General features: G+C 42.7%; 1 protein-coding gene across 1 annotated transcript in view; it reads right to left on the bottom strand.

Moving 5' to 3' along the window:
• Positions 1-6057: 6057 nt before the first annotated feature.
• The window catches only part of EGFL6 (EGF like domain multiple 6), a 131531-nt gene continuing 123642 nt past the window's right edge, over positions 6058-13946 (bottom strand). The window contains exons 11-12 of the mRNA XM_077296720.1: positions 10291-10556; positions 6058-8284 (exon numbers count right to left, since the gene is read on the bottom strand). Of these exons, the coding sequence (XP_077152835.1) occupies positions 8192-8284; positions 10291-10556 (359 nt within the window). The 3' untranslated portion in view covers positions 6058-8191. The remainder of the gene's footprint in view (positions 8285-10290; positions 10557-13946) is intronic.

Genomic DNA, 13946 nt, shown 5'->3' with positions numbered 1-13946 from the left:
TAGGCTCGGAGCTCTTCCGGGACCCTAGAGTCGCCCCTCTCCACAAGTTGCCCCCCAAGACTGCATAGGTGATTTAGGTGAGACAGCCCGCCTGAGACTGACTGTCCTGCTGTAGGTTTGAAGTATTGCCTGAAGCTGTATATAGAAATACTTCCTCGGCGTTCCGGCCGCCGGCTGTGCGCCTCAGTAGGATGTTGCCTCGGTCTTACAGCACGACTCCTACTGGTATTCTCCTTCTTGCTTTGATCTCGTTTCTCACTCAGCATAATATATCTCGCTTCTGATCCTTCCTTAGGGCACCGCCGCTATGCTGAGCAGGCACGGTCCCTTGACATTCCTTCAAGTTGCCAGGCCTCTGTCACGATCCCACCCCTGACAGGGACCCTACCGAATCTTCCCCCACAACACCCTCTGCCACAAGGTGTTGTCTGGTTCCAACCCAGTCAGCTTTCTCTCTAACTTCCTGCCTGACCCCCAGTTTTACCAGTATGTGAGGAGTGGCCTAATGAATAGAACCCTTAGCTCCCCCTGGAGGCCCGGCTGTGAAATGTATTGGTGTCTGTGATACCTGGTCAGATGAACTCCTTCAGTGCCATCAGACGTACCATAGCCCCCCTTAGCGGCGGAGCCACAGTACTGCAACGACCAGGACTCTGGGGCGCTGCACACACACCGCAGGTCAGTTTACGCTGTATGAGAGACCACAGTGGGCAGGAGATTTCTGTAAATTCAGTCCACTTTGCTAATACTGTAAGACGCCGCATTTCCGATGCACTGAAAATATGAAGCGTCAGAAACTCATCGTAGGAACTTAACCTAAGAGGAGATTTTTATTTTGCATGAATATGTAGATAAATATAAATTTTCCAATTGGTGCAAAATGTCCCATTTGCCTTTTATAGCCTGTGTGTTCCATTGCACATTGATGGCTGCAGAATAAGTTACCTTAGGGTCCTTCAGTGAGCTGGTTCTGACAGGAGAGTTTGTAACTCATATGTTCCTTCTTCTGAGCTCCTCTCAGTTGCTTTATGACCACAAATTCCAGCCCAACTTTCAAGAGGTCATAAGTCAGCTGAGAGGAGCTCAGAAGAAGGAAAATAACAGTTATAATCTCTCCAGTCAGGACAAGCTCACTGACAGATTCCCAGTTAGAGGGATTGTCCACTACCAGGATAACCCCTTCTTAAACTAAATGTTTGGCCCTATTAAAATAAACCTATACTCGCCTCCCGTGGCGGCTGTTCCTGCTGTGTCTCGCGCTCCTGGGGTTGTGATGTGGTGGAATGACATGTGATGCCCGACACCCAATCAGTGCTGGCATCACCGTCCCTGCCGTCATATGAACTGAACGTGAAGAGGTCCGGGCAGCAGCTGCTCCCTCACTTCCTCGTCATGTTCATTTCATCAGGAGGTGGGGACAGTGATGCCAGCGCTGATTGGGTGCCGGGCACGTCATTCCACCGCATCACTGCCCCAGTACCGCGTGTGCCGATACTGCTGGAACAGAAGGTGGATATGGGTTTGTTTATTTTATCGGAGCTGACGTTTTAGTTTAGTAATGGACAACCTGGAGCGCCCCCAGACGCAGGGCCGCGGGGTACTCGGTATCGGGCCTCTCTGTCTCAGTCCTGGGGTTGTCACGGTGGCTAGACCCGGTCCGTGACCCTGCTAAGGGGCGTCCAATGAAAGGTGTGATGGTGGTGCGTGGTGCAAGTCGCGATGAATAACGAGGACACAGGGTTGCAGTCTCTTTACCTCTTTACTGAAGGCTTCAGGGTCCGCAATCCAGAGCACTGCTAACAGGGCTGGCTGAGACCGGCCGGTCCGAAGGCACATCCAGAGTTCCCTTTGCAGGTGAAAATCAGTGCCTACCTTCTAGCGCCTGTGTGTTGTAGTACCTCCCTGCTGAGCACCACGGGATAGTCCTCACAACTGTTGTGTCTGTTTCTGATGTTCTTTCTCACAACTCTCATTTCTGTTCTGATGTTCTTCTCCGTCCCCCAGATGATATGGCTAGGACGCACCCGTATGACGGGTAGGCCTGGAGTTCTTCCGTCGCCCCTCTCCCACAATTGCCTCCTATGTCTGCTTAGGTGATTTAGGTGAGGCAGCCAACCTAAAGTCAACTGCCCTGCCGCTGTTTGAAGTAATGCTTGGAGCCCAATACTTCCTCGGCGTTCCGGCCACCGGCTACGTGCCTCAGTAGGATGTTGCCACGATCTTAAGGCATGACTCCTAATGGTTCTACTCTCCTTTGTGCTGTGATCTCGTTTCTCACTTCTCCACAATAAACCTCGGTTCTTATCCTTTCTTAAGATACCGCCGCAATCAGGTGCAGGCGCGGTTCCGTAACGATCTGTCCTTTTCGCTAGGCCTCTGTCAGGATCCCACCCCTGACAGGGACCCCCCTGAATCTTCCCCTGCAACACCCTCTGCCACAGGATGTTGCCTGGATCAAACCCAGTCAGCTTCTCCCTAACTTCCTATCCAACCCCCAGTTTTACCAGATTGTGAGGAGTGGCCTAATACATAGAACCCTTTGCTCCCCGTGGAGGCCAGAGTGTGAAGTGTAATGTGGGACTGTGATACCTGGTTAGGTGAACTCCTTAAGTGCCATCAGACGTACCATCACTCCCCTTAGTGGCGGAGCGTCAGTACTGCAATGACCAGGACTCTGGGGCGCTGCACTCCCCCCCGGTTAAATCCAGTACTCCCGGACTGGGAAGAAGAACAACAATACATGTTAGTAAAAGACATACAAAATTTTGAAATGCAATGAACAAGTAAATTTAACAGTACTTCCCTTTATGGGAGGTGAGGACACTTGAACGTTACAAACAGAAACATATTTAAAGTTTTTAAATAACACTTATTAAATGACTGACTATAAATAACCATCTTTACCCAGCCGGGTATTCTATCTACTAAGTGCAAATTCTGGAACAATAATTTAACTTTTCCTTTAAGGGCGTATAGGCTGAACCCACTAAAGGCTTACTATAAAACTCTAGAATCTAAATTAACTTTATCTTTATCTTTCTTTTCTAAATGCAATATTTTCTCTTTATTCTCTGATTTTGGAACATGCAGGACCGCCTTGCTACTCGTCCGGGCCTACTGCCTCTTTTCTTTTTGCAAGCTTTATTCACAGTATAAGATCAATCAACCATCTCTCTATGGTTTCCAGGAGGACTCACCAACCCCTACGGGTTCACTTTCATTGAAATTTGGCTTTCAACTCTTTCCTGTCCTCAATCTCTAGTAACATCATTAAACATTTTCTATTTTAAATAACTACACGCTATCTATTATCATTCATCATTCTCAAAGTAACATTATACTTAAATGCAACATATGAACATTCCCTTTAAGAGGGACTCAAGTCTCTTTGAGGTAGTGCAGACTCTCTATCTGCAAGTCCGTTTAAAGGCAAAGAACTTCTGCGCTGTATTCAAGAACAGTCTCTTCAAAAAGTTCTCCTTTTTGTAAAACCAGTAGGGGGCACCTTTAAGAAGGTGCGAACTATTTACAACACAGTTTGTGAACCATTCACCGTCCATGATTCGGCAGTCTTTAAAACAGAGATGAACAAGAGTAAAAACAAAAAGCAAAAACAATAGGGATCCCGGGTAAACAAAGGGACGCGTTTCCTCCAAGTCAATCATCAGGGGACCTGCTTGTATAGAGAGATGAGTGCCTACATGCTAAGAAAGAGAGACAATGAGTTCTGCCACCCCCTGTGCTGTCTGTAAGAACTCATTGTCTCCCTTTCTTAGCATGTAGGCACTCATCTCTCTATACAAGCAGGTCCCCTGATGATTGACTTGGAGGAAACGCGTCGGGACTGACCACAGGGAGAGTGCAGGGCATTCTATTACAGGGGTAGATGTGGACTGCCCTTGTAAGGGCAGGAGCTCTGGGGATAGCTTACCGGTAGCCCCATAGGGAATGACAGGGTTATGTCGTCTCTTTTCATCAAGTCCCGGATTATTCCCTGACCAGAGGTTTTCCGGTGCTCCTGCTCACGCATCTTGGAATTGGTGAGATTGTTCCTTTTCCGTTTTCATTTTAACAATTATTTGTAGCACCATCATTGTAGGTGCCATTTTTTCTATACAGCGATAATTGTTTTACGTGCAACCAATTGTATGAGATACGGTTCTGCTATTCATATGTATATGTCTCTGGCAGCTATGGTTTAAACCATACGTTGCTCTGCATATATTGCGCTAGCGCCATTGTAGGCGGAGTTTTTTTGAATCCTAACGGGGGTCCTCTGTAGGTCTCTTGGGGACTTTGCCCCTTATTTTTATATCACTTTGGGTGACACTGTTTTGACTTTTATCCAATATTAGTAAAAGTTATGTTTTAAATTCCACTGTTGCTGTATTTCTTATATTATTTAGTGGGTTCATCTGTCCAATTTTAAAAAATTAAGTACAGATTGTGCTATCTTTGATGTTCTTTCTCACAACTCTCGTTTCTTTTCTGATGTTCTTCTCCGTCCCCCAGATGATATGGCTAGGACGCACCCGTATGACGGGTAGGCCTGGAGTTCTTCCGGGACCCTAGAGTCGCCCCTCTCCCACAATTGCCTCCTATGTCTGCTTAGGTGATTTAGGTGAGGCAGCCAACCTAAAGTCAACTGTCCTGCCGCTGTTTGAAGTAATGCTTGGAGCCCAATACTTCATCGGCGTTCCGGCCACCGGCTACGCGCCTCAGTAGGATGTTGCCACGATCTTGAGGCACGACTCCTACTGGTTCTATTCTTCTTTGTGCTGTGATCTCGTTTCTCACTTCTCCACAATAAACCTCGCTTCTTATCCTTTCTTAAGATACCGCCGCAATCAGGTGCAGGCGCAGTTCCGTAACAATCTGTCCTTTTCACTAGGCCTCTGTCAGGATCCCACCCCTGACAGGGACCCCCCTGAATCTTCCCCTGCAACACCCTCTGCCACATGATGTTGCCTGGTTCCAACCCAGTCAGCTTCTCCCTAACTTCCTATCCAACCCCCAGTTTTACCAGATTGTGAGGAGTGGCCTAATACATAGAACCCTTTGCTCCCCCTGGAGGCCAGAGTGTGAAGTGTAATGTGTGACTGTCATACCTGGTCAGGTGAACTCCTTAAGTGCCATCAGACGTACCATCACTCCCCTTAGTGGCAGAGCGTCAGTACTGTAACGACCAGGACTCTGGGGCGCTGCACAACCCCTCTAACTTATTCTGCAACCAGCACTTTGCAGTGAAACACCGAGGTAATGGAAGGCAAAGGGTGCATCATTTTTTTCACAATTACAAAAATATTTTGTAGCCCAAAAAAATGCCCTCAAGGTGTCCATAACCAAAAATTGGAACAGATTCAGGAAAGAAGGAAACCTTTTCAAATTTCTCCCATGGTAATGTCTCTAAGGCTGGAGTCACATGGCCGACAAAAAAATCGGCTGCTGGGAGCTGCCCCATAGTTTAACATCGGTCCGAGTGCAATGCGATTTTTTTATCGCATTGCACTCGTCCAGTTTAGTCACCAGTGTGACCCCGTGCTAACAGTTTTTTCTGTATAAGGAAAGACGGCTGTATAACTCGGACGAGGATCACAATGCAATGCTCGGACTGACAGCATGTATTTCTCTGCAGCTGTCACGCTCTGGTCGGGAGAGCCGACGGCCGGTCCAAACATTGAGTTACAATCCTCGTCCAAGTTATACAGCGGTCTGACTCTTCCCTAAGGTGGAGGAAAAAATCTGAGAGAAGAACGGACCCTTCAGACACAAGCCTAACAGGAAATCTAGTATTATGTCCCATATGTTGCCATGAGCTACTGAAACGTTGCAGTTTGGCGCTTGCGCTGTAGGCAATTTTACCACCAAATACTATATAAGACATTTGGCCTAAAATAAAATACTAGAAAAACTATATTTTGTTTGTTTGTTGCTTTTCTTGTTTGTGCCATCTGGCTGTTTTCTTCAGTTCATCAGAATGTCAAAATGTTCTCCGAAATATGATGCTATGGTTTGTCCTCACTTCCGTAACTTGTAATTATTTAAATCAAATCTGTGTTGGTTAAACAAAATTATTTTAATTTAAAAAATACCGAAACAAACACATTGCCCACATCATAGCGTGGCTTTATAAAACATACTCTGTTCACTTCAGATATCCGTTTACACAATACACAGTTTTCTACGGAAATAACATTTGTTCTGCCACTTCTGCAATGCAGCTACACACATTTTGGCAAACTCTCTGTTTTTATGGCAATTAGACACGAAAATGTATACTCACGAGGATATTCTGTAATGAAAGTTGTTGAATAATGGGTTACAAAAGAAAATATTTGAAATGTACATTAAAGCCCTTTTGCATATACTCAAATTTCTTACATGTAACTAAACCGAAGCAAAACCCAACTGCATTACACTGAAGAATTTCCTTAGTATAAATATTTTTGGTCCATGTTTTTTGAAATGATTCAGTATGTGCATAAAATAGAATTGAACTTATGGTATAAAACTATGGATTTGTATATAATATTAGAAATGTTCTATATACATGTCTAAAAGGCAGCCTAATTCAGTGCTAGGTCCAGTTTAAAGGGAATCTCTCATCAGGTTTCCACCACCTTATCTGAGAGCAGCATAATATAGAGACAGAAACCCTGATTGTGGTGATGTGTCACTTACTGGGCTGCTTAGTATAGTTTTGATAATCTCCTGCTGATAAAATAGTGATTTTATCAGTAGAGGACTAGTAAACCTGCTGCCAGGTAGTCCTCCATATTAATGAGCTCTGTATAACCTGGCCTCCACCACTGATTAGCAACTTTATGCCTACGCATAGTGTACACAGAAATCTGCCTATCAGTGATGTGGGCGGGGTTATACAAAGGTCAGCATTTAGAGAACTGCTAGATCTGCAGCAGATAAAACAGTGATTTTATTAAAAAAAACAGAAAGCAGCCCAATAAGTGACACATCACTGGAATCAGGGTCTCTGCCTTTATATTAAGCTGCTCTCTGATGACCAAAACCTGGTGACAGATTACCTTTAATATAGGCTTTTGCTAGTGAAAGCTTTAATTACTGCTCAATGCCACTACAGGTTAATTGAATTGTTACTATATTACAACCAATGATCCTCCATAACCAAGAGCCTATCTGAAAACAGCTCTAATCTCTAAGGCGGTTTCAATCACTTGAAAGGTAGCGTCCAAGCCTGCAGCTTTTGCATCTGATCGGCAGTCTTTATGGATAATTTTAGATATAGTTCAGATTACACATTTCTAAGGTTGGAATAGGTTTTTTCTTCTCCCTTTTTTAAACCATAATCCTCTTTTTTGGCTTAACAAATAGATAAACGGCAGTAACCTGCTGTACGCCCTGCACAGATTGCTTATCTACAGCACATGCTGCATTAATATCAAGTATGATTTTCACAGTGCATAACAGTGCCACCTAATACTGGTCAGTTAGAAAATGAATGAGAATGATATAGTGTATAGTTAGTTACTAGACTAGTGGTGGCAGAGATAGTCAAACATGTAAAATCATTCAAAAATAGTAATAATAATAATATAAAAATAACTAAGCACCTTATAGGAGAATTGTGTGCGACTATAATAGCTTGTAAAACACAACTCTCCATTCCTGGACACATAATGCTCACTCTGAACAAGATATGTTATTCACACTGTACATCATTCCCTCGCCTGTAAACATGACAACTCTATAGTCTATGTCGGTGTCATTGCATACTTCCATGAAAGTAACATGTCAATTTTATTTGTATACAATATAATAAAATGGACATTGTGACCAAAGCACAAAAGTGTTATATGTAACTTTGCAAGAAGGTGTTGTACAACCGCAAATTCCCTTTAAGAGATGTAAATGTTTTTCGGCTCACATTCTGACTGCTGACATTGGCTCCAGCACAGGAGTCAGACATCTTCTTGACTTCCGATTTTGTTTATTGCTGTATGAGATGAAGGCTTGTGGTGGTCGGGGATTGATGGGTCTGTATTCATATAGCACGGTTTCATGATGGAAGACTTATTAGAATAACAAATAGGCAATTAAAGATAGTTAACATAAGTTCAAATACATTTTACCGTTTGCACAAAATATGCATCTAGTGTTAGAAATTGGAAGTGATAGCAAGAGTTCTTTTCATGAAGATATTCTCCCCTTGTGCTTAGCCTTCAGTGCATGGGCCAGAAACAAGGAAGACATTGTCCAGTGCCATTTCACCATTTTTCCCCTTCCCACGTTCAGATTCAAATATAACCTGTAATAAGACAATAGCAGAACAAGAAGTTAGCATGTCTTCTCTATAAACCACATCAGTGTTTCATAACTAGGTTGTAGGTAGACTTAGGTCCATCGAGCTCAACCTATAAGCTAATATATTGATCCAGACAAAACGAAAAACTCCATCGGGCAGACATTAACGCTACATGTTGGGATAAAGTCAGACGGCCATAATAAATTGGACTGAGATTGGAACGCAGTGCACAGACTGGCTGGCGGCTCTCCCAATTCGAGCGGGAGAGATTCATAGAAATGCATGACGCTGTCATGCTCCAGTCAGGAGAGCCGCCAGCCAGTCCGTGCACTGCGTTCCAATCTCGATCCGTTTTATATGTCTGTCTGACTGCTCCCTTAGAGGACAAATTCCTTCCCAAATCCACATACGGCGATCGAGTTCCCTGGAGCAATGTCCCATCACAAAATCCAGTGATCAGAACCTGTAATATTATATTTTTCAAGAAAATCATCCAGGGCCTCCTCGTACTTTTGTAGTGAATTAACCAAGACAACATCATATGGTAGATACTTTCATAGTCTCACTGCTCTTACAGTAATAGTTGCCATCTATTATGATTGAACCTTCTTTCCTCTAGACATGGTGGATGATCCCTTGTCATCCTTGCAGGCCTAGGCGAAAAAATATCGTCAGAAAAATCTCTGTACTGTTCCCTCATATATTTGTACATTGTAATAACATCACCCTTAAGCCGTCACTTTTCCAAGCTGAATAACCCCAAGTTTAATGACCTTTCTTGGTATTGCAACCCGCCGATTCCGTTATTGGTCGCTCTTCTCTGCACCCGCTCTAGTTCTGCTATGTCCTTAACACCGGAGACCAAAACGGTAACAGTATTCTAAGTGTAGCGCACTAGTGATTATATAGAGGCAAAAATTATGTTCCCCTCATGAGCATCTATGCCTCTTTTAATGCATCCCATTATATTATTAGCCTTGGCAGCAGCTGCCTGACACTGGCCACTAAAGTTCAGTTTGCCATCCACCTAAGTCTTTCAGTGACAGTTTGACCCAGAGTTTTACCATTTAGTACGTAATTATGCCTTTTATTTCCTCTGCCCAAGTGCATGACTTTACATTTATCTACATTAAACTTCAATTGCCATTTCTCAGCCCAAGCCTCCAGCTTGCATAAATCCTTCTGTAATATTAAATTATCCTCCTGATGGCAGCAACTAATCTTCCATGAGAACAAACAATCGAAAATGTTGAAATTCAAAATGGCTGATCCCTCTCTTGCCCAACATCAAAGTGGGCAAAGCAATGACACCTCCATGCACATTGATTATTTGGTCAAGGGATATGGTTGATGTTAATCTGATGTGTAAGACCACTTTTACACCCAGCATTTATCTTGATTATGCTTTTGGTCTCTAAACCTTGTACCACAATGATGGCTTCATAACTGGAATAACGAGCCCTAACTCCTTGTGGATTTGCTTTTGGGAGTGTTGTGGCTTAGTGCTGGACTCCACCTTTCCAAGCCTTTTAGTAGTGGTATGGTCTTATTCTATCCAGTTACACCACTGCTACCAGGGTATAATGAAATAGGAACAGGAACAGTGAGATATTCTAAAATGAACATACATGTATTTCCATTAGATTTCCTGCTATAATTTCCATTGGTACAGAAAAGTCTAATTTTCACAATGGCTGCCATTTTACATCTTCTCTATAATATAAAAAATATTTCATGACAATGTTGGATAATCCAATTTGCTAATGGCTACAGTTTTATATATTTTCCCAAGATGAAACATTAGGCTTCTCTGAAATTGTTATGGAACTGGAAATCTAAATCTAAGACACTAACATTATCCACATCTGCCCGGAGTTTATAGTGTTTTCTCCATTTCCTGTGTGGGTTTCTGAAAACACATTGATAGGTTAATTCATTTCTTAGGTTTCAAAAGGAAACCTCTTGTGAGCCCTGCTGATGGAAATAAAAGCTAGTGTTTGACACGGTACCTTGTTGGAAGATCTGTCATGTGTCTCAGGTATTTCAATTCTGGCTATCCTCCATTCTCCTTCCTTACTTCTGTTCTCTTCCCAGACCGGATCGTTGTTTTCATTTATATACACCCGGAGTTTTCCAAATTTTTCTCCGACAAGGCGATAAGTGAAAATTAAACAAGATTTGCTGATTGAGCGCAGATTTGTAAGTGGGAGTCTCAGACGGGCAATGGACTTCTTGTGACCAACAGTAGCCGGAACTGATAGATAAAACCCAGTACCTGAATCAGAGAAGGAAATGAGTTCACCAGATTAGTTCTGGAAAAATACGGAATTTCAAATAGATGCTGAGCGGGAATAGTCAATATATAAATTGTAAGCATCAGATTTTCTAGAACAAAATGAAATGTGTAAGGGTTGCTAATGCTATACAAGTGCACATGAATACGCACACAAAGGATTAGTGCTCATTAACATTAGTGTTGTGCTTTGGGTCTAAATGTAATTTTAGTAAAGTAACATAACAAAATTTGATGATCTCTTTTACTTCAATGGAATTTTACTCCTTTCCCTCAATGCAGAATGATGTTCTCCAGAGTACTATGTAAATAAATCTCAGAACTTTTTACATGATCGTAATTTAAAGGGAATCTGTTAGCAGGTTCTTGCTATATAAACTGAGAAAGCCTGATTCCAGCAATGTATCACTTACTGGACTGCATGGCGTGGTTTTGATAGAATCTTTCTTTGTCCGATCTACGTGCAGCCGAGCTAAGACTTTTGGGTTGTATACTATCTTGCCTCTTGCCCACACCCCAGACTAGCAGCTTCCTCTATATACCACAAATTTTCAGTAAGTGGTGGGGTTACATAGTTTAGCCTGACTGCCTGGCACGTGAGATGTAGTCCTGTAGTGTTAATCTCCTACTGATAAATAATGTATCATATTAAAACTACAACACACAGCCTAATAAGTGACACATCCATGTAATCAGGGTATTGTGCCATATATATAATATATATATATTATGCTGCTCTTCGATTAAATAGCAAAAACCTGATGACAGATTCCCTTTAATAACATTTTTATGGCAAAATTGTTAATATTTTATGGTCTATAGAACGAATATGATAAGTAATGGTGGGACAATCCCATTTATACTCTGTGTAGACCTACATAGGCTCTGCTAGTTTTCCCAGAATTTCTGTGTTTTCCTGTTACCTATGTAGGTTTACATGCCTGAGCTCTATACATGATCAGACAGTGATGTATTATAATACACATGTACTTAATATACAAAATTGGTTGGAATTGTTAACTACCCTCATTGAGCAACCCAAGTGCCCACACCTCTGGGTAGTTTTGCTGATATCTGTCTTGATATGGATTAGGTGAATCAATATACCAAATCATATCACTGCACAATCTTAAGCATCATCATCAGTATGGAGATAACCACACTGGTCAGGAGCCGATAGTCTACATGAAGACCAAATGTTATCTACGTGTATTTCTCTATTAGTAACGAAACGAGATGCTAACAACCACAACAAGTACATCAGAATGGCTCAATGAAAATGCAATATTTCACTGCCATCTGTGCAGTAATCCAATTATTAAAACAGGGACTTATATATGTAGGAACAGGGAACAAGATCACTTTTCTGGTTTCAAGCACCTGCATTTGTTTCCATGAAAAGCCAAAGAAATGCATATACAGTGGCTTGCGAAAGTATTAACCCCCTCGACTTTTTACCTATTTTGCTACATTGCAATCAGTATTTAAATATTTTTCTAGTCCAACATGTGTGTAAAGTGAGAAAAATATAGGCATAAATTAAAATTTTTGATATCAAATTGTCATGGTTCCACCCCTCAGTGTGTCTGGGATGCAGTTACTGACAGCTCGGCCGTCCAATCTGATACAGGGGCATGCTGAAGTTGTCAGTACTTTGATTGACAGCTTGGCCATCCAATCTTGTACAGGTTCATGCTGAGCTGTCAGTGTGTTGATTGACAGCTTGACTGTTGTGAATTCTGTTCTTGGGTTCCCTCCGGTGGTTGTTGGTGGTATTGCAGCTGTCCCTGGCTTGCAATCCTGGTCAGGTGTCCCTGCTGATTGCAGGCCTGACTAGGGTATTTAGGGCTGCTGGATTCATTAGTCAGTGCCAGTTGTCCATTGTTCTTGGAGGGATTGCTTCTCTCTCTGGTTCCTCATGCTCTGCTGCCAATTCAGCTAAGATAAGTGTCTGGTTTTTTGTCTCTGTGCACACATGCAGTGTGCTTGTAATTCAGTGCAATTAATTTGTGTTTTTGTCCAGCTTAGACTTTGTTTGGATTTTTCAGTCATGCTGGATTCTCAGGAGTTGCAGATATACTTGCTATGTCTTTAGTTAGATGTAGTATATTTGTATTTTCTGCTGTGGATATTGTTAGGATTTTAATACTGACCGCTTAGAATTCTGTCCTATCCTTTTCTATTTAGCTAGAAGTGCCTCTTTTGCTAAATTCTGTTTTTCTGCCTGCGTGTGTCTTTCCTCTTTTACTCACAGTCAATATTTGTGGGGGGCTGCCTATCCTTTGGGGCACTGCTGTGAGGCAAGATAGAATTCCCATTTCCACCTATAGGGGTATTTAGTCCTCCGGCTGTGTCGAGGTGTCTAGGACGGGTTAGGCACACCCCACGGCTACTTCTAGTTGCGGTGTCAGTTTAGGGTTCGCGGTCAGTACAGATACCACTTACTCCTGAGAAAGTCTCTCATGCGGCTCCTAGGTCACATAACAGTACAACTGGCCAACAATGAGTTAAATGTATCTCAGAAGAAGGGAAGAAAGGTGTTGAGCCATTTTTATTTCTGTAGCCTGTTTTTTCTTTCCTTCCCTCTTTTCCTCTGGGTGACTGAGGAGACTTGTGCTAGCATGGATGTTCAGGGATTAGTTTCTCGTGTAGACCAGCTTGCTGCTAGGGTACAGGGTATTTCGGATTATATTGTTCAGACTCCGCTTTTAGAGCCTAGGATAACTACTCCTGATTTGTTTTTTGGGGACAGGTCCAAATTTTTGAGTTTTAAAAACAACTGTAAACTGTTTTTTGCTCTGAAACCTCCTTCCTCTGGTGATCCCATTCAGCAGGTTAAAATTGTCATCTCCCTGTTGCGTGGCGACCCTCAGGATTGGGCATTTTCACTGGAATCTGGGAATCCGGCCTTGCTTAATGTAGACGCCTTTTTTCAGGCTCTAGGATTATTATATGATGAACCAAATTCTGTGGATCAAGCGGAAAAGACCTTGTTGGCCCTGTCTCAGGGTCAAGAAGCGGCAGAATTGTATTGTCAGAAATGTAGAAAATGGTCTGTGCTGACTAAATGGAATGATGAAGCTTTGGCTGCAATTTTCAGAAAGGGTCTTTCTGAATTTGTTAAAGATGTTATGGTGGGGTTTCCCACGCCTGTTGGTCTGAGTGATTCTATGTCTCTGGCCATTCAGATTGATCGGTGCTTGCGGAAGCGCAGAACTGTGCGCGCTGTGGCGTTGTCCTCAGAGCAGATGCCTGAGCCTATGCAGTGTGACAGGATTCAGTCTAGAACGGAACAACAAGGATTCAGACATCAGAATAGGTTGTGTTTTTATTGTGGCTATGCTTCTCATGTCATTTCAGTCTGCCCTAAGC

This window comes from Ranitomeya variabilis, chromosome 3, assembly GCF_051348905.1.
Source record: "Ranitomeya variabilis isolate aRanVar5 chromosome 3, aRanVar5.hap1, whole genome shotgun sequence".
Taxonomy (NCBI): domain Eukaryota; kingdom Metazoa; phylum Chordata; class Amphibia; order Anura; family Dendrobatidae; genus Ranitomeya; species Ranitomeya variabilis.
This window is presented reverse-complemented; position numbering and strand designations above follow the sequence as displayed.